This window comes from Alnus glutinosa, chromosome 10 (assembly GCF_958979055.1).
Source record: "Alnus glutinosa chromosome 10, dhAlnGlut1.1, whole genome shotgun sequence".
Classification (NCBI taxonomy): domain Eukaryota; kingdom Viridiplantae; phylum Streptophyta; class Magnoliopsida; order Fagales; family Betulaceae; genus Alnus; species Alnus glutinosa.
Window position 1 is genome coordinate 8,913,484 of NC_084895.1, and position 21,864 is coordinate 8,935,347.

At 36.1% G+C, this 21,864-nt stretch overlaps 1 protein-coding gene across 1 annotated transcript in view; it reads right to left on the minus strand.

Moving 5' to 3' along the window:
- Positions 1–8,043: 8,043 nt before the first annotated feature.
- Positions 8,044–21,864, minus strand: part of LOC133878993 (uncharacterized) — a 38,758-nt gene continuing 24,937 nt past the window's right edge. The window contains exons 6-11 of the mRNA XM_062317547.1: positions 20,066–20,151; positions 14,934–15,046; positions 14,623–14,685; positions 11,397–11,506; positions 11,215–11,280; positions 8,044–9,874 (exon numbers count right to left, since the gene is read on the minus strand). Coding sequence (XP_062173531.1) covers positions 9,473–9,874; positions 11,215–11,280; positions 11,397–11,506; positions 14,623–14,685; positions 14,934–15,046; positions 20,066–20,151 — 840 coding nt within the window. The 3' untranslated portion in view covers positions 8,044–9,472. The remainder of the gene's footprint in view (positions 9,875–11,214; positions 11,281–11,396; positions 11,507–14,622; positions 14,686–14,933; positions 15,047–20,065; positions 20,152–21,864) is intronic.

Sequence of the window (21,864 nt, forward strand, 5' to 3'; positions counted from 1 at the left end):
TATAATAAATTGATTCATTATTAAAGTACTTCAATTTAAATAAATGGTTGTTAAACTATTTTGATTCATTATTAAATTTCATAAGTATGAACTTTTTTAGTTAAGTGACTTTGAGTTAAAGTAATATCTTTTGGATAGAGTCATAAGGTTTTCAAAACAGCTGTTTTTTTTTTCCTCATATAACTCGCATTAACTTGTCAAAATGCAATTAGATTCAAATGAACAAGTGAAGAGGATTATCCCTTGATAACTATATATTATATCAAAGTACCCATACAAAAAACTTTGAATGAAAAGATCGATTTTATATATATATGACATTGAGAAGCTAGAGTTTTAATGGAAAAGACAAATCTTAGAAGAAGAAGAAAAAAACAAGGTTTTACAAACTATGAAGACATTAGAAAAGAAAATAGAATAAATTAAATTGATCACCTATGGAAATAAATGTATTAATTAAATGCTTGAACAACACATAATGTTGTCATATAACATTGCCTACTAAATTTTAGTTCAATGGAAAGTTGTTTATAAAGATAACTTTAAAGTTAAGCAGCATTCTTTTACTTTTTCTTCTAAATTTAAAGTAAAGAAGAAAAAAAAAGACACTTGTCCCTTTATTTCGATTATTAGCTTCCAAGAAAAGTTACTAAATAATTGACACGAATAATTGCAAAACCAGTGCTTGTGGTTGACCTACATTACAAATTGCTCTATATGGTATAAAAAATAACTCAGAAGTCCTCAAGGTAGTCCAAAATAATAATCTAGTCCCTGTAGTCAAATTCCATCAAAACTCTTAACGGATTCAATTAGTGTTCCACGTTAGCACCAATAGAATTATGACATGTGTTACTCTTAATAAAAAAGTTAATATATTAAAAATATAAATATATAAAACTTTAAAATTGAAAACTTATTTTTTTTTTTACAAGAAAAAAAAAAAAGAAGAAGAAGAAGAAGAAAGAAAGGGGGTTTGGGGATGAGTGGCTCGCGGCCACCCCCATGGGCCGGGGATGGCCCCTCGCCACCCCTTAATCCATCTGGAGTGGCTCGCGGGCCACCCCAGAGTAAGGGGTGGCCTTCGAGCCACCCCAGCCTATGGGGTGGCTACGCGACCAGCCCCACAGGCTGAGGTGGCCCGCAAGCCACCCCTATGTGCCGAGGGTGGTGACAGGCCACCCTAAAGGTGGCTGGTGCCATCTCTAGGGGTGTCTCGCAAGCCACACCCTCCACCAAGGGGGTGGGCTTTCTTTTTTTCCTTTGTTTTTTCTTTTTTTTCCTTTTACTTTTTAACTTTTGGGTTTTATATATTTATAATTTTTCAAATATTAATATATATTATTAAAAGTGACACATATCATCATTTTATTGGTGTTGACATGACATACATGTACTGAGAGTTCAGATGAGGATCCGATAGCCGCATACTTGGGCTATTATGATTGAAGTCGCAAGGGGCCACATCCTTTTATTTAGACTAGTTAGTGTTAGTCTAACTTTTGTATTACATCATTTGTTATACCATATAAACAATATTGTTGTATATTGGCTTCTGTTAGTTGTGACACTTCAGTATAATCATTCTTTTGAGGTATATACAAAAATGTAAGACTTTCTTGCCAGCTCTGTGTTTGGTATGTCTACTAGCTCCCTATGTATATTATGTCTCTGCTACTATGATACGCAACTCTAATGCAATAGATTCACTCTCAAAGACATTATGAGATGTATGTACGGAACATGGTTAAAAAATAAAATAAAATTGATGACATGTATTGAATTGGGTCACCACAATAGCTATAAACAAAAAAAAAAGGGGGGGGGGGGGGGGGAAACCGACAACTGTACCAAAACATCATTTGCCTCTTATTCTTTGTTCATCTTTCATGTACATGAACATGTTGCATGCTATAAAAATCATTCTTTCCTTTACTTTCATGCTCATGAAATCATTAACACTATTTCTTAAACACAAAACATACGTAATTTCTTAACACTTGTAAAATCATCGAAAGTGCTCATCAAATATCCATCAATTCATATAAGGTCATCAAAAGTAATCATAAATCACTTATAATCATAACATATCATCGGCTCAAGTTAAACAAACGGATCATACTTTGAAAACCATTTAAGTTCTATTTTTCCTTGGTAAGTAAAACACTTACTAAACATTAAATCATAAGACAATTAAAATCATAGTATGTTGAAAAGTTCTAAGCAACAGGTTGAAGTTTCATGGCGGGAAACTTTGGATTTCTCCTAAAATCAAGATGAGGTCTTACTCCTTAGATTTTCTTTGGATTTCTCAGTAAATCAATGTGAGGTCTTAAACCTTTGATTTTCCCTAAGTCTCATGATTCGGGATATTAGTGTCCAACCCTAATAAATTTCGATGGGTTGCCATGGGAGATAGACCTTTTGATAATGGGTTGTCCAGAGTTATAGAAATGTTATGGGTTGAGTCTTATGGCTAAATTGCAATGCGAAATGAAGTGGCTCATTGCAAGGCTTGCGTAGGGGGATCCTTCACAAGCTAAGCAAGTAGAAATTATAAGTATTTATACTTAATGATGATGATACTACCCTTTAAATGTTTTCAAAGCTTAGTTTATTTTTCCCTTACTAAGTAAAAGAAATGAATTTTAAATGAACTTCTCAAGCATGTTTAAATTCGATTCCATAATTTGTTGAGATATTACATGATTTATGGCGCTTTGATGATTTGATTAATGGGTATGAGATTTATCATATTTATGAATATTAAATATATGATGAATGATATGAGTTAAAATATAATGTTAATGATATCATAACATGAAAGCAACGGCAAGTATGTTATAGCATGGATCATGAGCAAGTACATGGAGAAAATATTGTATGATGAAATGGGACATGTAAGAAAAGGTTAATGGCTAAACGACTAATTATAAAGTAGAAAGTCCTTGTTGAGAGTGAGCCACATCTTCTCAACAAAAGGGTTGAGTGACAAAGGAGAAATTCCTCGATAGGGGTGTGCCTCATATGTCATTGCTTTAAACAGTACGTAATGGAAAGACATGAAAAAATGACATGCATGATACATGTTTAAGATTTGGTTTATTAGGGTTCTCATGCCAGATGTGCTAGTATAAATATGTGCTTGAATGGAAAATAGCATATCTATACGATCAAAGATAGAATGCATATGATGATTTATGGTTTCACGTGTAGATGTGCATGTATGCCTATTGCTTTCCATAAGTTGTGGTGGCATGTATATGTGCATAGCTGAGAGGTATGATATATATGTATAATGTTATATTACGAGTTAGATGAGTTAATATGGGTACGATTAAACTCGGAATCAACTCAAGGGAGCAAAGTAGACTTATCAATGCGGAATCGACTCAGAGAGAAAGAATGGTGTCTTTGTAATTATCCGTTTTTACTCAAAGTTTTTGAAAAATTGTTATTGTAAGAATGTTATATTACTCTATTTTATATTGTATATTTAAATTTCTAACACAAATGATTGTTGCATTAGGATTTTCATAAAAGGTGGGCTAAAAACAATTATACAAAAATGTACATCATAATTTTTTCATGCAATGACAGATGAGGCTTACCCCTATCAAGGACTTTTTCCTTTGTCACTCAGCCCTTTCGTGGAATATATAGATGTTTGTGTCTATGTGCGCGTGCGTGTGTGTATGTGTGTTCCTTTGGTTTTATGATATATGATGTTACCAAGGAAAAGATAAGAAGATTTCTATATGTATTACTAAACAACTCTATAATGCTTATCTTATCAGTTATGATTTTATGTGATAAATGCATCTTTTTGGAAAACCTAATATACTTTGTTATTATAATTACATGCTAGGGATATTTTCTAAAAGAAGGCTCATAATAAAAAGATCAGTCATTTTTATACTTACTAAGACCTTGGACTCATTAAACTATCTATGTAAATGCGGTAACCCTACAATTACATAGATGTTGTTGTGTAACTTGCAGGTATGGAAGATTGAATTAATCTCGTAGGAGTGATTAGATGTCTTTTCTTGAGGTGCTTAGGGATCTCATACTTATGGAGTTCTGAATTGAGTTAAGTCAGTCTGGTTAGTTTAGTTCATTTTAGTCTTGTATCAAAAAATAAGAACCAAACCCTAATTTGACATAACCCTGGCATTCCTATGCACCCCGTTTTCCTGTTTCCAAATTTTTCATTATCACACGTCAAATCTCACATACTCGCACGCTTAAATTCCAGTTCGATCGATTGTAGTTTGGGTGTTACTTAGATTGATTTATCAAAATGTGGCAATTCACACTAAATTTTACACGGGTGCTACATATATCAACTTAAGTTAGGGCCAACCTTTAACAAGTGTAGTAATTAGTGTGAGGCTTGTAAGATGAAGTAAAGAATTTCCAAATAAGGATTTTCTTCAAAGTTATTTATTTGCAATGAATGCTTTAGAAAAATATTTAATTTGTTGGTTATATATTTCTTACTATTAATTTATATTGCACACATGTTTGATATGTTGTTATTCATCCAAGAACTAACTTACTATTTATAAAATATATACCATTTTATGAAGATAAATATGCAAGATTTTTATATGAAGTAAAGTATTTCCAAGCTAGAATGATTATGATTTTACACATGCTTGTAGAGATGCGAGAATGAAGGAAAGTTTATAATGAAAGTTTATGAGGAAAGATTTTTCCTGAGATAATGAAGCTCTTTTTGTTAGAGTAGGAAAAAAAATTACTTTTACAAATGCATATATGAGATATAAAAAGAATTAGAATCTATGAGAAAAAAATTTTGTTTGTGTCTAGGTAAGTAATGTTTTAAGATTTGACACAAGAGATAAGACATAGTACGGTACTGGGTTTGGGATGGAGTCCAACCACTACGTGTGATCCATCACTCGAGATTTGTCATGCTGAGTGTTTCCAAAGTTAATCAGGTGGCCCATAATAACTAAACTCACATACACAAGTTGAGAATAGGTCATTCGGGAATACAAATAACCCCAACATATTGGGTGTAGTTGTATATGAGGCTGGAGAGAAACAAGTGAAATATAACTTTTCAATGTTATAAAAATTTAGAGATTGTGTTACATTTTTAGACAAATTTATTTACTGAAAAGAAAATTTATTTTTATTGTTAAATGTATATGAAATGTTTTTGACACAACCTCTTTTAAACGGTTTGGTATATTCCTTAATTCCTTATTGAGTTTTTCACTCACCCATTTTGTTTTCCCCTCCCCACAAATTTCGATGAGAACGCGCTAGAAGACGGGAATGTCTAGACTAGGGGTAGGGATCTCAGATTAGTTGAAGTGTTACATTTTAATGAAATAAAACAATGATTCTTAAAACTCGAGGACAAGTTTTCTTGAGGCATAGGTGAATGATGCAGAATGTCTCACAAAAATTATGTGTCTTTTTCTTTTAAGGGTATTCTCATCCTAATATGTTATTAAGGGTCTTTAAAGTCTTGATTTTTAATAATAGGAATTCTTTTCCATTAAGGAGTAAGAGTATTTATTAGTAATAATTAGGAATTCTTGTCCATTGAAGGGTGAAAATAAGTAATTCTATATGTCATACCCATGTCCCTCTTGTGTCCATTAAAAACTAACGTGGCTCGTTGGAATTGTGTAAATGAGTAATTCTATATCTCTTACCCATGAAAATGATTTTTTTGGCTTTCTTAGAAAATTGTGTTTTGAAGAATAAAATTTCTAGAAAGAGGTTTCTCTTGATCTTCTTACTTTTGGATGTTCTTTTGAATCAACCAATTTTTGATGGCTTTATTTATGGTATTCTGAGTGAATCGTTATATAGGTTTAAAGAAGGGCTTGGTTTGTTGTATTTGCATATAAATAAACGAATTCAAGATCGTTTATCTTTCCTTTAGAGCATTCCTAGTAGCCTCATCAAAATAGCTTTTTAGTTATTTTGGTGAGTCAATTTGATGAAAACACTAAAAAACCACTCCTAGCAGCCTCACCATTTTAACCAAAAAGTTTTGATGAGTGAAATTACTCACCAATTCTGATGAGTAATATTCACTCACCAACTCACTCACCAAATTTTGTTTCACCTTTCTCTCTCATATGATCAGCACACTTTTTTTTCCTTTTTTTCTCTCATTTTCTTCTCCCATCTCCCATCTCTCTCACACGATAATGTCCTTTTTTCAAGGATATGAAGGATTCTTTGTAAAAATATTAAATAGAGAAATAAAAAAAAAAATTGAAAAATTATTATTTAAATGGAATAGTGAATATTGACTAGTTAAAATGGTGAGGTTACTGGGAGAATTTTAATAAAGTAGCTCACCAGAATAGAAAAAAGTGATTTTTGACTATTTTGGTGAGTAAAATTTGGTGAGGCTAGTAAGAATGCTCTTATAAGTTCTTAATTTTTTCTACATGCTCATTGCATCAAAAGGAGGCCATCACTTTCTTCTTCTTCTTTTCTTTTGAAGTTTTTTAATTTTCTAAGTAAAAAGTCAACCTTCCCACGTAAAAAAAGTACATACATGTTTTCTAAAAATATTTTTATAAGGTGTGAGAAGTTTTCTAAAAGGTGTTTGTTTTTTTTTTAAAAAAAAAAGTGTTTCTTATCAATATAAGTTATCTTGATGCACTAAAAATGTACATTAATTATTACAACTCCAGAGTAATCAAATATCTCTTCTTGTTGTAAAGCTGTTACGTGTGGGCACGAGCTCTGTATACTTGTTTGTTGCTCACATATTTTTCGTTTCTTTTTCTTTGTTTTTCTTTTTAATCTTTCTTAAGAAATTTCATATAAACAAGAAAGAAGTAAGAGGTTAAGTTAAATTGCAAAGCGTGTTGAGAGCATGGGTAAGGCTTTGTTGCTGAGATTTTAGGTTGGGATGCCAGAAATGAAATAAAATTTTAGGAGTTGGGCATCAGGGAAATTGCAACTATTGAAGCGGGTCAAGAATCTTTATTCAAGGGTGGATGATGAGACATATGTGGGGGCAATTATAGGAACGTTCTTATTTTAATTAGTTTTCCAATTCAACAATGCATATGATAATGGTTTCATTTTCAATTGATATATATAGGCTGGCAAAACTACGATAGGCACCATAGAAAGAAAAAGTCCCGATCATCCTACTTTTATTTGGAGCGTAGGAAGGCAACAAAGGACAAAATTTGACTTGTTTGTTACTCACCTCATTGCAAGCATAACATTTTTTTTTTTTAATTGAATATGAAAGAAGGGTTACATGGAAGGAAAGAATAGTAGATCTTATGGGAATACTTTCAAAACATGATAAGAAGCGACCCATTTTTTTAAAGCATGTCCCTAAAGTTGGCACATCAAAACACTTTCAAAGCATTTCATCTTTAAAAGGAAGATAAAACTAAGCTAATATTATAAAAACAATTAGCACAAGTCCAAGAAGAAGAAAAAAAGAATGATTATTAATGGCCAAAACCACAAAAAGAGCATCTCCCCCCAACAAGAGACAATCATAATCCAAAGAGGTAGCTAATCGAACAGCCAAGAGAGCTACTAGGGCTTCCCCTTGCAGAGCATCAGGCGAATGAAGCTCGAGCGTAAGAGCCGCAATAATGGTCCCCTTATCTTCACTAATAACTGCCGCAGACACCACAAAGGAATCTTTAACCACCACATCAAAGTTACCTTTAATACAATCAACTGCAAGAGGCAACCACAAGGAGGGAAGAGCAAGCCCACGCCAATAAGCAAAAGAGAAATGATCCCTACACTCATTTCTCACAACAGCCCCACAACAAGCTGGCGTGACTGATAATATTTTATTATTATTTTTCTTTTCTTTTCTTTTTGTAAAAAAATAATAAAATATTACCAGACACATCAGCTTGTTGTGGGACTGTTGTGAGAAATGAGTGTATGGATCATTTCTCTAAGCAAAATGGGTCTCTTAAGGTACTGGAAATCTGGTAAATTACTGTACTTGGAGAGGGTTGAAGGCCTTCATGAATGAGCCGGTTTCTGGCCCTCCAAATGAAATCCGTTGCAAAAAGTTGAAATTTTCTTACCTCAGTCAGGGATACCAAGAGTAGTCACAGGAGAGAGGATAGCCAAAATCCAATCTAAGATGCGACGAGAGGAAAAAACGCCGAGCGATAGAGGCCAATGAGAAGATCTCTAAAGAATTCTCGCTAGAAGACAAAAAAAGAAGATATAAGAAAGAGTTTCCGAAGGCCTTTTGCATAAAGGGTAAACCCAAGCCTCTGGATTATCCAAACCCACAAAACGGCCAATCTTAGCCCTAGAAGGTAGAATATCCCAAGCTACCTTCCATAATAAGTGCTTCAACCTGGCTTGAATTTTAAGACCTCAAAGGGAAAACCAATCTTCTCATGAGAAACGGGATGGCCTGCCACCCAAAGAAAGAGCGAGCTCATGAGTTGACTTCAATAAAAATGAGCCCCAAGGGAGAAAGAACCCAAAACCATTTATCAAAAGAGGAGCAATGGGGCAAGTGGATGCTAAGAATGTTTTGAACAGTAGAGGAATCAAATAGATCTTGCAACAGATGAATATTCCAAATCTACTCACCCGGAAGCATGAGCAGCCACCGAAAAAATTGGAAGGTCCACCTGATTGACATTGGGAATAGGCCTAAAATTAGGCATCAAAGGGATCCGAGGCGAGTTCCAAATATCCAAATTCAAACCACTTGAAATAGAAATACAAGCACCCTTTTCAACCACCATTCCATTCTTTAACAACCCCTCCCAAATCCAAGAAGAGAGGATTAGGAGAGGCATTTAAAAAAGACACATCATTCTTGAGATATTTGCCTCTCAGAGAATTTACCCAAAGAAGGGGATGATTAGAAGTCATCTTCCACCCAAGCTTTGCAAGCAAAGAGTTATTCAATCACTCCATTGGCCAAATTTGGCTCGGCAGTTTTTGCAAGCATTCCAGTAGCCTAACCTTTGGCCTTTTGGGTATGCTGTAAACATCAATATTTATCCCTCCAACACCTTGCCTTTTTCAACTAAAAAAAAAATATTAAACATCCATGCTTGTCTTCTTGGATGATAATAATATGAAGGACTTTTCCATCACTTACCATACAATTACATTTCTCGTCTTTGCATTTGGGCAGTCATTCCTGTGGATGGGACCATCAATCCAAATGAGTTTCTTACACAAATCCCCAGGCTGGAAATGAATTGAGTTACTTCTTTTTCAAAAGATCTTAATCTTTGTTTTAGGTAAAATCAATCATCTGCATACAAAGCGCCTAATGAAAGCAGGACAGCCAAATTAGAAAGAAAAGGCCACTGGAAATTTAAGATTTAACATAGACTGATAGATTTTATGAAAATTGCCATCTCTATCTTCCAAAAGTAGAACAAAATCCATTACACTTATGTACATGTTCCAGCATATGCACAGGGAACCTAGAGGCACAAAACCACTAGCTTTTCCCAAAGTAGGAGAACAGGGTGGGTTGTTTATCACTAGCACTCTTCAGGTTCCTCTTCTTCCTTGCTGGAGTTGAGCACAGCTTGATAGTTTCATCAGTTATTGGCTCTGAATCAGCTTGAAACTCCCCATAGTCACACTTCATTTGGCACTTAGCTGTACTGTCTTGAGATTGTGTAATAGTAGATTTTGAGTCTTGGCCTCCTTCAGTAAAGGATAACATTGGCGTGTTGTCCTCAGTATTAGGCTCTTTTTTCAAGCTTTTTGATGCATCGGTCTTCAAAGATTCAGCATAAGAGTTGTTCGCCTCTAAGTTTGATTCTTGTTCTCTTTTAGTTCTCTTTGTTGAGAAAAACGTAGAGATTGGAGTGTTTCCCTCAGCCTTCAGTTGTATCTGTACAAAGATGCTACAACCACAATTAGAGGTTCTCTTCTGTCATAAATCAAGAATTAGGTGTATTCAAACAAAATAAAAAATTTCTAACATGAAACAAGTTTCATGGCTTTTTCAGAAAACCAAGGCAAATGGCAACAGAAATGAAAAAATAAAAATAAAAAATAAAAGTAAAAAGAAGAAGAGGGTAAATTACCCTTCACCAAACTTCAAATCTGCTACTCAACCCCTAAATCGAAGTTTTGATTTAACTTTTGCCCCCTCAATAAAGTTCAACCGTTAAGTGAGATGGAAAATGTTCTGTCACATGAAATGACTAAAATGCCCTAATTTTATCTTTCCATTCAAATTAATGGCTAAATTGACAAAGGGGCAAATAAAATTGAAACTTCAATTGATGGGAAGACTTGCAGCGATTTAAAATTGATGTATTGGAGAATGCTGATAAAGTGTAATTTACCCAAAAACAAAAACAATATATATATATATATATATATATATATATATATATATATATATATATATATATATAGCATACTAGTTGTAGCAAGCATTTTATCTTGTTACTGATTTTCTAGGTATTTTAGGGATTGATCTACAGAATTTGTAAAAGAAAATTGGAATTGGAAATGAATTGATGATGAAATTGAAATTGAAATTGATTGATTCATAAAAGGGAAAATATAGAATTCAAGCAACATTCGAGAGGGCCAATCTCTTAGCACATTCGAGAGTGCAATTCTTCAAGTTTGTTCAAAGACAATGATCAAATCAGATGCCTCTACAATTAGACTCTAGGCCTTATATAGACAAACTCAATGCCCACTAGGCTACTAAGGCCAAAGGCCACTAAGCTACTAAGGCGAAAGGCCCACTAAGCTATTATACCTGTGACACTAGTCAAGAATTAAATTAAAAAGAAAGAAAGAAAACAAGAGCCAATGTTACCAATAAATTGACACCCAGTCGAAATTGGGTGTCTTATTAACCTGGTCATCCAAGAACATTCAACTTTCCCTCTACAAAAGTTTATGCAAGACCTAACACACACACACACACACAGAGAGAGAGAGAGAGAAGAAAAAATAGCAAAAACTCTCCATGCGTACCACTAGAATAAGCATACATACATCGTTTCTGCTGAATGAAACACCTTATCAAATCTTCTCATGATATGTGCACCCTGGAGATCTGAACAATATTTGTTCAGATCTCCGACTGTGAACATATTTAGTGAATTAACCCTTTTACATGTCATTTTATGACCTCTATAATCTTGATAATTTCATCTCCAAATGATAAAAATTCATCACATTAAAGAAAAGGATGACTAGCCTCACCTCTTTAATGCACTGCGGTCCATCAAAAGATGTCTTACCCATTGCAGGAGTTACAGGGTACCAAACCTGGAGATAGGCAGATAAGAAAATTACGTTTGCAATATTTTGTACCAGGCATGCTTAAAAGTGGCAAATGTGAATACAAAAAACGCTGTTACTTCTTATATTTAGAACGCTCTTACTAAATCTGGATCTTCATATGGCTTAAGCACATTATCAAACTTGGACGATGAAGAACCATTTAGCCATGCATCGGTTGATTCCTTACCACCCAAAATAACAGGCATCCTGTCTATAAGGACAGATCAATCAAAAATTAGTATACAGCCACTCAACTTTGGCAAAGAGTGGCATCGTGGATAGATTATTTAGCAGCAGGAAAGAAAAAGTCCCATTTCAAACTCTTACAAGATAAAATGTCCCACAAGCAGATAACCAAGCTTAAGACTGTAATGATACTGTAATCTATAAACTTGAATACCACCATTTATCAAAATTACAAAGGAAATCATCAATCGCCATCAGCATTGAGCAATATAGCAGGCCTGCAACATGACTCCTGTTCATTCTGTTCAAACTCCCAACAGCAGAAAAATTACTGTTTTTTCCGCATATAAATGTGGCATTCCTCTTCTGCATGTGTAATTATGAAAACATAATAAATTCAAATAGTCATTCTTAACAGTTACCATTACAAAGCTCGTTGAAATTTTCTTTCACTTTGGTGATGTTTGCCTTTTCTGATCATTTGTTCAGTTATTAGAGATCACATTGTTCAGTTTTATGACTCTTTATTCTCTTAGCATCACAACTGGAGGCCCAGATTGGATAACCTTTCTTTCGACTCTCTAGAGGTAGATGATGCCTCTTGGCTAGAGCTCTCATTTGAGGAGAGGGAGGTTTTAAAGGTGGTGAAGGGTATGAATAGAGATAAGGCCCCAAGCCCTGATGGCTTCTCTATGGGTTTTTTAAAGATTGCTAGGATATAATCAAATCTGATCTCATGAAGGTTCTACTAGATTTCCATGCTCACAGCTATTTCAAGAAAAGCCTCAATGCCTCCTTCATTACCATAATTCCGAAGAAAGCTGGGGCGATCGATATCTCTGATTTTCAGCCTATTAGCCTTATCAGTGGGGTTTATAAGATCATCACTAAAGTCCTTGCTAATAGAATGAGTTCTATTATGGCAAAGATTATCTCTAAGCCTCAAAACGCCTTTGTTAAAGGTAGGCAAATTCTGGATTCAGTCCTTATAGCTAGCGAATGTTTGGACATTCGTCTCAAGTCCAGCGAGCCTGGGTTACTTTGCAAGCTGGATATTGCAAAGGCTTTTGACCATGTCAACTAGAATCTCCTCTTGTACATGTTGAGGCGTGGTTTTAGGAAAAAATGGTGCTCTTGGATAGCACATTATATATTTTCAATTCGCTTCTCCATTTTGGTAAATAGCTCTCCAACTAGCTTTTTCAGTAGCTCTCATGGGTTGAGGCAGGGCGATCCCCTATCTCCTTTCCTCTTCGTCATAGTCATGGAGGCTTTGAGCAAAATGATCACTGCTACTGTTGATAGAGGCTTTCTCTCAAGCTTCTCTGTGGGTTCTAGGCCTCCAGCCGTAAATATCTCACACTTATTGTTCGCGAATGATACTTTGATTTTTTGTGGGGCCAACCCTAGTCATCTCCGAGTTCTACTCTTACTTTTCAAAGCTGTTTTTGGTTTCAAAGTTAATCTGACTAAGTCTATTTGGGTTCCTGTGGGCAATGTGGACAACATGGGTGAGTTGACTAGCATTCTAGGTTGTAGGACCTCCTCTCTGCCTTTGAAGTATCTTAGCCTCCCGCTAGGGGCTTCTTACAAGGCAAAGTTTATTTGGGATGTCATTGTGGAAAAGATGGAGCGTCGGTTGGCCAGTTGGAAATGGATGTATCTTTCCAAAGGCAGCAGGGTCACCCTTATCAAGAGCACACTCTCTAACCTTCCTATGTATTTTTTGTCCCTCTTCTCCATCCCTGCTAGTGTGGCTAATCGCATTGAGAAGCTCCAACTAGACTTTCTATGGGGAGGGATTGGTGATGAATTTAAATATCACCTTGTTAGCTGGGATAAGGTTTGCTCCCCGATCTTTGAGGGAGGGTTGGGTATTCGTAATTTGTGAATGTTCAACTACGCTCTTCTAGGTAAATGACTGTGGCGCTTTGGTATTGAGAGAGATGCTTGGTGGAGAACCGTGGTGAATTCCAAATATGGTTGTTTACAGGGTAGATGGTGCTCCCTCGTTCCCACAGATGCTTTCAGGGTGGGTTTATGGAAGAATATTAGAAAAGGTTGAGAGACTTTTTTCAAGCTACACCAGATTCGAAGTGGGAGATAGAACCAAGATTAGCTTTTGGCATGATCTGTGAGTCGGGAATATGACTCTCAAGGCAGCTTTTCCAGCCTTGTTTGGTATAGCCGTTGCGAAGGACGCCTCTGTTGCAAATAATTCAGAGTTCTTGGGTGTGAGCTTTACTAGAGAAGCGCATAATTGGGAGGTGAATGTTTTTGCTTCTTTCTTCCAGATGCTGCATTCAGTTACAGTTAGAAGAGACGGCGAAGACAAACTTTGGTGGGTCCCCTCCAAAAAAGGCCTCTTCAAGGTCAAGACTTATTTTCACTTCCTAACTCGTACTATAGGTACCCGCTTTCCTTGGAAGTGTGTGTGGCGGACCCAAGCCCTCTCAAGGGCGACCTTCTTTTCGTGGTCAGCGGCTCTTGGAAAGATCATCACCTTAGACAATCTCAGGAAGCACCATGCCATCATGATAAACATATACTACATGTGCAAGAAGACGGAGGAATCCGTGGACCATCTCCTTCTCCATTGCGATGTAGTTTATGCCTTGTGGTACTCTCTTTTCAGTCGCTTTGGATTGTCTTGGGTTATGCCACGACGAGTTATCGATCTGCTTGCCGGTGGTCTTCGGGCTGGTCAAGGTGTGCTACAGTGTGGAAAATGGCACCCATTTGCCTCTTTTGACGCTTATGGAGGGAAAGAAACATCTGAAACTTTGAGGATGTGGAGAAGATCCCTGAGGAACTTTTATCCTCCTTCTATCACACTTTGTATCTTTGGACTTCAGCTTATATGTTCCCATTATCTATTAGCTTTCATGACTTCCTTATTCGTTTCTCTAGTTAGGCGTTTCCTTTTGTATACTCCTAGTGTATTAAGGGGAGCCCCACGCTTTTAATGAGATTGACTTATTACTTATCAAAAAAAAAAAAAACTACTAAAATGACAAACAAGAAAATTAAATTATTATTATTATTATTTTTTTGTTTAGTATGTTAATAATTGAAGTATCCACACACACAATAGACTTAGAATATTTAAGATATGAGTCAATTGAAACAAGCATGATTCACCATGCAGCCATTGTAAAGCTGAAGACGAAGTAGTAAGAATAGTAAAGGAGTAGATTATCTCACCTGCTGGGAAAAAAATGAAAATTATTATCCAAACAAAAGCCAGTAATTGGTAACAAATGGTAGACGTGACAATAAGAAGAGTGGCAATAACTATGGACAGCATAATAGACATATTTTTTTATTCGCTGAAATTTCAATCGGTTTAACACAAATAATATATCCGTTTATGGAGCTTAGCACATATAAAAATTAATTTAATATAGTCTTCCATTAAATGCATCTCAAAGATGTGGAAAAAAAAAAAACACCTTCTGAATTTTGCCGTGAATCATAAAGAGCAGCAAACACAAGAGCCCGACCATCCTCAAAATGGATGTAGTACGGCTGCTTTCTTGGCCCATCTTTTTTCCACTCATAGAATCTCGAGAAAGAATCAAAGTCAAGTTATAGTGTGGAAGCTCTGAAGCAATGAATGGATAAAGCAGAAAACAGACATAAATAAAGATGCAAAAGCTGAGCATTTCTAGCAAGATGACCTAAAATCATATCAGAAAAAACCCTTTGAACGAAATTAAATTTTTTTTGAAAACATCATATATATAACTTCAGCAGAAATATTCAGTGTCACATGGCAATGAAAGATACACACTTTGTTTGCATTATCACCTTCCAGAATATATGGAAGTACACACTTTGTTTGTATTATCACCTTCCATAATATATGGATGGTGTCAGTAATTATATCTGCACAAACTGGTTTTGAAGCAATGATTTAAATAAAAAGTTATGGAACACTGTATTGGTTAAACATTGAATTAGTCAGATTCAAGCTGGAAATTCAACAAGGTCTAACATCTTCATGCCTTCTGTTAAAATATGGCACAGCAGGGCGAGCTCCTAATGTATCCAGAAGTTTAATTTGGTTACTTTGCTTCTTTGTCTACTGCAATGACTAATGTAAGGCCAAGACCCAAAACTATAAAGAACACCAATGGAGACTGGTCACTCCAATAAAATCATTGCTAACAAGGAGTTAGTACAGATGTTGACAAGGTAATGTCAAGCAAGACCTTATGTTAAATGTTGCATTGTGCTAAAAATGTGCAATAACGCACCCAATACAATTTCAAATGCTGCATGTTATCAATTATGTGCTGATAAAGCACCATTGATATTGAAGACTAAAATTCACTTAAAAAGAGGGCATACTCCCTACATTGTTGGCTGAGGTTCAAATCCCCTGACTAACCTAGTACTTAAGGACAGGTCAGGTCCTTGAGGTTTACCGGACATTAGCACAACATAATCCTTGTGTGGTTACCTACTTTGTCCTAGTTATCTGAAAAAATAAGAATAAAATTCACTTGATTGCCAGGCGTTTCATTACTTGATCTCAAACAAAATTGAGACTACTTGTGTCCATAGTAGACACTCCCCCCCCCCGGTGCAAAATTCAAGGGTCCCCCCGCAACCCGCCCCGCACCGCGCTGGGGGGCCAAAAACAGCCCCAAAACCCGCACCATGGGTGCGGGTTTTGGGCTCTGCGGGGAGGGTTGGGGCGGTTTCTGCGGGGCGGGGCGGGTTTTGCGGGGATTTAAGTCACTTTCTATGGGCATTTTAATGCCAACTAATTAGTAGCTGCCTGTTGATTATTGGGAGGTTTAAAGCAACAGGTCATTTGTTTAAGATGGTTACATACTACTTGCAGCATGGCTATACAAGGTACCACTAACTTTTTTTTTTTTTTTTTTTTGACAAATAAAACCAATCTCATTGAACGCATAAGACACTCCTAAGTATACAAGAATTATACAAAATGAACAACCTAACTAGAAAGAGCAAACGAAAAAGAAAATTACTAAAACTAATCAACAGAGGAAACACATACGCCACCATTCAAAGATACAAAGTTTCAAAGAATATAGAAATAATATCCCTCGTAGTCCTCTCCTTGTCCTCAAAATTTATGTCATTCATTTCCTTTCGTAAACACCAAAAGAGGCACGTAGGCACCATTTTCCACAATGCAGCGCTCCTTGGCCTACCAAAGGACCACCAACAATTATTCAAACCAATAACACGTCTAGACATAACCCAAGACATCCCAAAGCGATTGAAAAGAACACTCCAAATAGCGTAAGCCACGTTATAATAAAGAAGAAAGTGATCCACAAATTCTCCATTCCTCTTGCACATGCAACAATTTGACCATCACGATGACGTGTTGCCTCGTAAGATTATCCATGGTGATAATCTTGCCTAAAGCCGCCGACCATGCCAAAAAGGCTACCCTCAAAGGGGCCTAATTCTGCCAAACACTCTTCCAGGGGAATCTGCTACCTTCCGAAAAAAGCCAAAAAGCTGTATAAGGATTTAACCTCGAATCCTCTTTTGGAAGGATTCCCCCACAGCTTATCTACACATCATCTTCTCACTCTAAGGGAATACAATACCTAAAAAAAAGAGGCAAAGACATCTACCTTCCAATCATGTACCGCTCTAGTGAAGCTCACGTTCCACTAGTTGGAACCGCCCAAAAACTCTAAATTAGCTGCAATAGAGGCATCCTTCTCACAAGCAAGACCATATAAAACCATAAAAGCTACCATTAGAGTCGTTTCACCATTGGTCTTGCCAAAATCTAATCTTCAACCCATACCCCACCTCAAAACTTGTAAAGTTGGAAAGTTTATCCCACCATTTCCTAATATTCTTCTACAACCCCACCCCAAAGACTCCTGCAAGCTCTAGAGAGCAACACCCTCCTCCATAAACTGACAAATTTAGAGTCCACCGCTACTCTGCACCAAGCCTCTCTCTCAAGCCCATAGCGCCACAACCATTTAGAGCACGATTAAACATCATCAAATTCCTGATACCCAACCCTTCCTCAGAAATTGGAGAACAAACCTTAGACCAACTCACCAGGTGATATCTGAACTCTTCACATAACCCATCCTAAAAGAAATCCCGTTGGATCTTCTCAATAAGGCAGTTAGCAACACTTGCCGGAATACATGTAATACGTAGGCATGTTAGCGAGAGTACTCTTGAAGAGAGTAACCCTACCACTCTTGGACAAATACATCATATTCCAACTGCCTAACTGATTTTCCACTATCAATAACGCGGCCCCAAATATGCTTAGCCTTATAGGAGTCCCCCAACGGTAAGCCAGAATACTTGACCGACAAAGAGAAAACCCCACAACCTAGGACTCGGGCCAAACTTCCCCTTTGAAAAACATTCCCCACAGGAACCAATTTTATCTTGGCCAAATTCACTTTTAAGCCCGACGCAGCTTCAAAGCACAAGAATAAGCTCCACATATGACGCAAATGAGCAGGAAGAGCAACATAAAAGATCAAAGAATCATCTGCAAACAGGAGATGGGAGAAGGAAGTATTGCCCACTGAGAACCCATCCAACAACCTCCCACTAACCACAATAGAAATCATTCCCAGAGCCTCCATCACAAAAACAAACAGCCGGGGGGATAAAGGATTCCCTTGCCCGAACCCAAAGGAACTACTAAAGAAGCAAATTGAAGTGTTGTTTACCAAAACCGAAACGTGCACTGATGAGAAACAGTGGCCTATCCAGCACCATTTTCCTCCAAAGCCACACCGCCTCAGCAAATACAATAAAAATCCCATTTCGCATGATCATACGCTTTTTCCAAATCCATTTTACAAATGGCACCTGGCTCGCTAGATCTGAGCTTACTATCAAGGCATTCATTGGCAATAAGAACCGGATCAAGAATCTGCTTACCTTTAATACCTATAATAAAGGCACTCTAGGACTTAGAGATGATCTTCTCCATTACCATCCTAAGCCTTTTTTTTTTTTAGCAACGATGTGTGACACTCAAGGTACCATTAAAAATTAGCATGATCTAAACATACCCAAACTGTTTGGAGTCACCTTAATTTCTGCTCAAGGATTATATGAAGCCATCTTCAAATTATTGCTCGCGACAATTGATTTTTATGAAGTGCAGGGAAAAAAAAAAAAAAAAAAGTCACCAAACAAACCACAAATAAGGAATGGAATTTATAAATAACTTTTAATAACTTCGGCTAGATTTTGGAGGAAGACGCATCATCAAGAAGTCGTTAATTAGTGCATGATTCTATTTACTTGTATAACCAATTCCATGACAAGTTAGATTTCAAGCATATGAGAATTAAAGAACATAAGAAAATAAATACTAATGGGAAAACGACCATAGAAGACGTCAAAACAATTCTCTCTGAGAACTATTACAATAACTGGCCCAAGAGTAACTATAAAGTAACAAAACCCATTAAAAATTATTTATAAATGGGAAGAATCAAATAGATACATAGGGATGTGGAAAAAAATCCTCGCTTTGCAAATATATAGCCAAATAAGAACCACATTGCGGTGAATCATCCGTGCATCAATCATTTAAGCTGAGACAAGTTAACCAAACGAGATATGGATGACAACATGTTTTACTGATTAGATAGTTTCACGGTCCCTTTTTTCTTCTAAATTATGGACTGATACTGGTAAGGAAATTATATCCAAGGTCATATCTCTAGAGTTTTCAAAAGCAATTTTTAGTCTTTCCTTGAATACTACATGGTTATAAATAATTTGGTAAATTAAACAGGTTAAGGACTAGGCCAACTTTTGGCCTTGAACATGAAATTTCAATGAGTTTATGGCGTATCTATGAATTTAATTATTCTTTACAGATTTCTAAGACCATATCCAAATTCTAGCAATTAGTTTCCAATTTGAGATACTCTTCACCTATTTTAGTTCAAGCAAATTAGCAGGAGGTGGCTTTCTCAACCACCTTTCGATACCAAACAACACTGACATCACAATTAGGAATAAAATGACTCCTACCAAGAAATTAAAATAAATGAGTTTGAAGAATATGAGAAAATAAATTCAATAATCACAACAAAAATCAAATTAAGTAAATAGAAGCTCAAGCAAACTAATATGTGATCAAGGGGGAAAATGTCATGAGACAATCCAAACATACAACACATTTTGGACTCAGGATAAAAATCTTCTTATGATGGAAAATTTATATTAGCAGGCCCATAAAATTTCATGAAGGAAGGTAAGCCAGCCATTACTTTAGTTGATTGTAATACCTACGACAGACAATAACACCATGGGTGTCCTAACGCTTGTTAGCTCCTCAAACCAAAGCAAAGTTTTCAAGTCAAGTTCTCAACCAAATGCTAGGTTAGACTGTTAGAATTGATAGGATACTTCTCTATAAACCATACTTCTTTTTTTTCCAGCTAAAATGCAGAACTGTTTCTCATTTATAACTCCTAGTTTTAAATAGTAAATAAACAAAACATGACAGGTAAATATATTGTCAGAAAATTATTCCTAGATTACAATAATAAAGAAACAGGTGCTATATTTTGAGAAAAGAGCATACCCTTCTAATGCCACAAGGCACCGACTTTTAGGGACTAAACGACGGAAAGAAGCCTTTTCACGTATGGACTCAGATCGGGCATTAAACTGCAATGCCAAAAAACAAAATGATAAGAATGATTTCAACAGAAGTACCAAGATGTTGAAGTCATCTCAATGTACAACCAATTTTAAATAAAAATTGGAAGGAATGAATATCTACCATGTAAACTATATGTGAATAAATATTTACCGCGTAAGTAATATCAGAATTTATATTTAACAATTACCAAGTAGATAATATGATTTACTACCATTATTTGTCCTCATTTGAGCTAAAGTTATACAACTAAAAGCAATAAACCACAATCAAGTTCATGGGCTTAGTAAATCTTGACCCGCAGAATTAATGTTATACCACACACAAGGAAACAAATATACATATTCATAGAACATGCGAGGAAGTTTGAATAAAGAGGTGGAGTATTATAAAAACAAAATACCTACATAATTTCCAGAGCAATGATGAGATAATGGGCAGGCTTCAAAGGTGACATTTCAGTCTCATTGCTTGATCACAAGAAGACAGGTTAAACTTATTTCATGAAATGTTATCTTGCAATTCCAAGAAGTAACATGATGAAATTGTAGCTGGGACAGAGTAGTTGACACAAACAAAATCAACTCCAAGAAGAAAAGGTATGAACAAGTGAGCATATTCAAATGCAAATGAATACAGCACATCCATAACAAAATAGATTAACCCCAACAAAGCACATTTTATTCGGAGAAGTACAAGGACTATGAAGAAGATAACAGTTAGAATTTGCCCCGATAAGTAACGAGAGTGAGATGTTACACTAACTTGCACAGAAAGATCCATAAAAATATGCGCCTCAGAGGCATTAATAAACATAACAACAATGAATTTCTAAATGTAACAGGTGGATTCTTATAAGGCTAGATCAATCAAGCTGGAAATTAGAGGAGAGGACACGTGTTCTGTTAGTGGGTTACAGTAGTTAGTTTGTTTCTAAATTGTAATGTCGTTTAATAGTCTTGCTTTGCGTTTATTTACCGGTATTACACTGCGCATTAGTTTAGCTATAAATAGTTGTAGGTTGCTGAGTAGAAGGTAGCTTGTTGAGTATTTGGTTGTTCTTTGAACATTGGAGAGTAGCGATCTCGAATTCTGCTTAGGAGACTCGCCATCTCGAATCGGCTTATCAATTCAGTATAGCTATAATTCTTCATTCATTCAATCCATTTCTTCTATCATTTCCATTTTATCTTCTACAAATTTCTGTTTATTTCCATAACAAGAACATGCTTGTTACAAGTGGTATCAGAGCCAGGTTCCACTGATTTTCTATTTTGTTCATTTCCAAACCCTAGATCTATGGATCTTCACCATTTTGATGGAAAAAACCTCTCCGTTTGGATGTTCCAGCTTCAGCAAAATTTCCTCTACTACAATACCCCCAACGATCTTCACAAATATATGATGGCCTCATATTACATGGAAGGTGAGGCTCTCGATTGGTTGGTAACAATGGAACGGGATGGAGTTTTTACAATGGATGCTGATTGGGAGAAATTTGTGCGACTCATTCACCTTCGATTCAGACAAGAATCGGAGGACCAACAATGTCAGCAATTCGGTGATTTCATGGCAAACTGTGAGCAAGTCCAGAAAAGAGATGAAGAACCAACTGATTCGGTTGAAGTTTCCTACAACCTGTTCGATGAAATTTCCCAACCAAAGAGTTTAGAATCTCTAGTGGAGAAGCAATTTCCAGATTCAGTTCCTAAGGAGGTGGA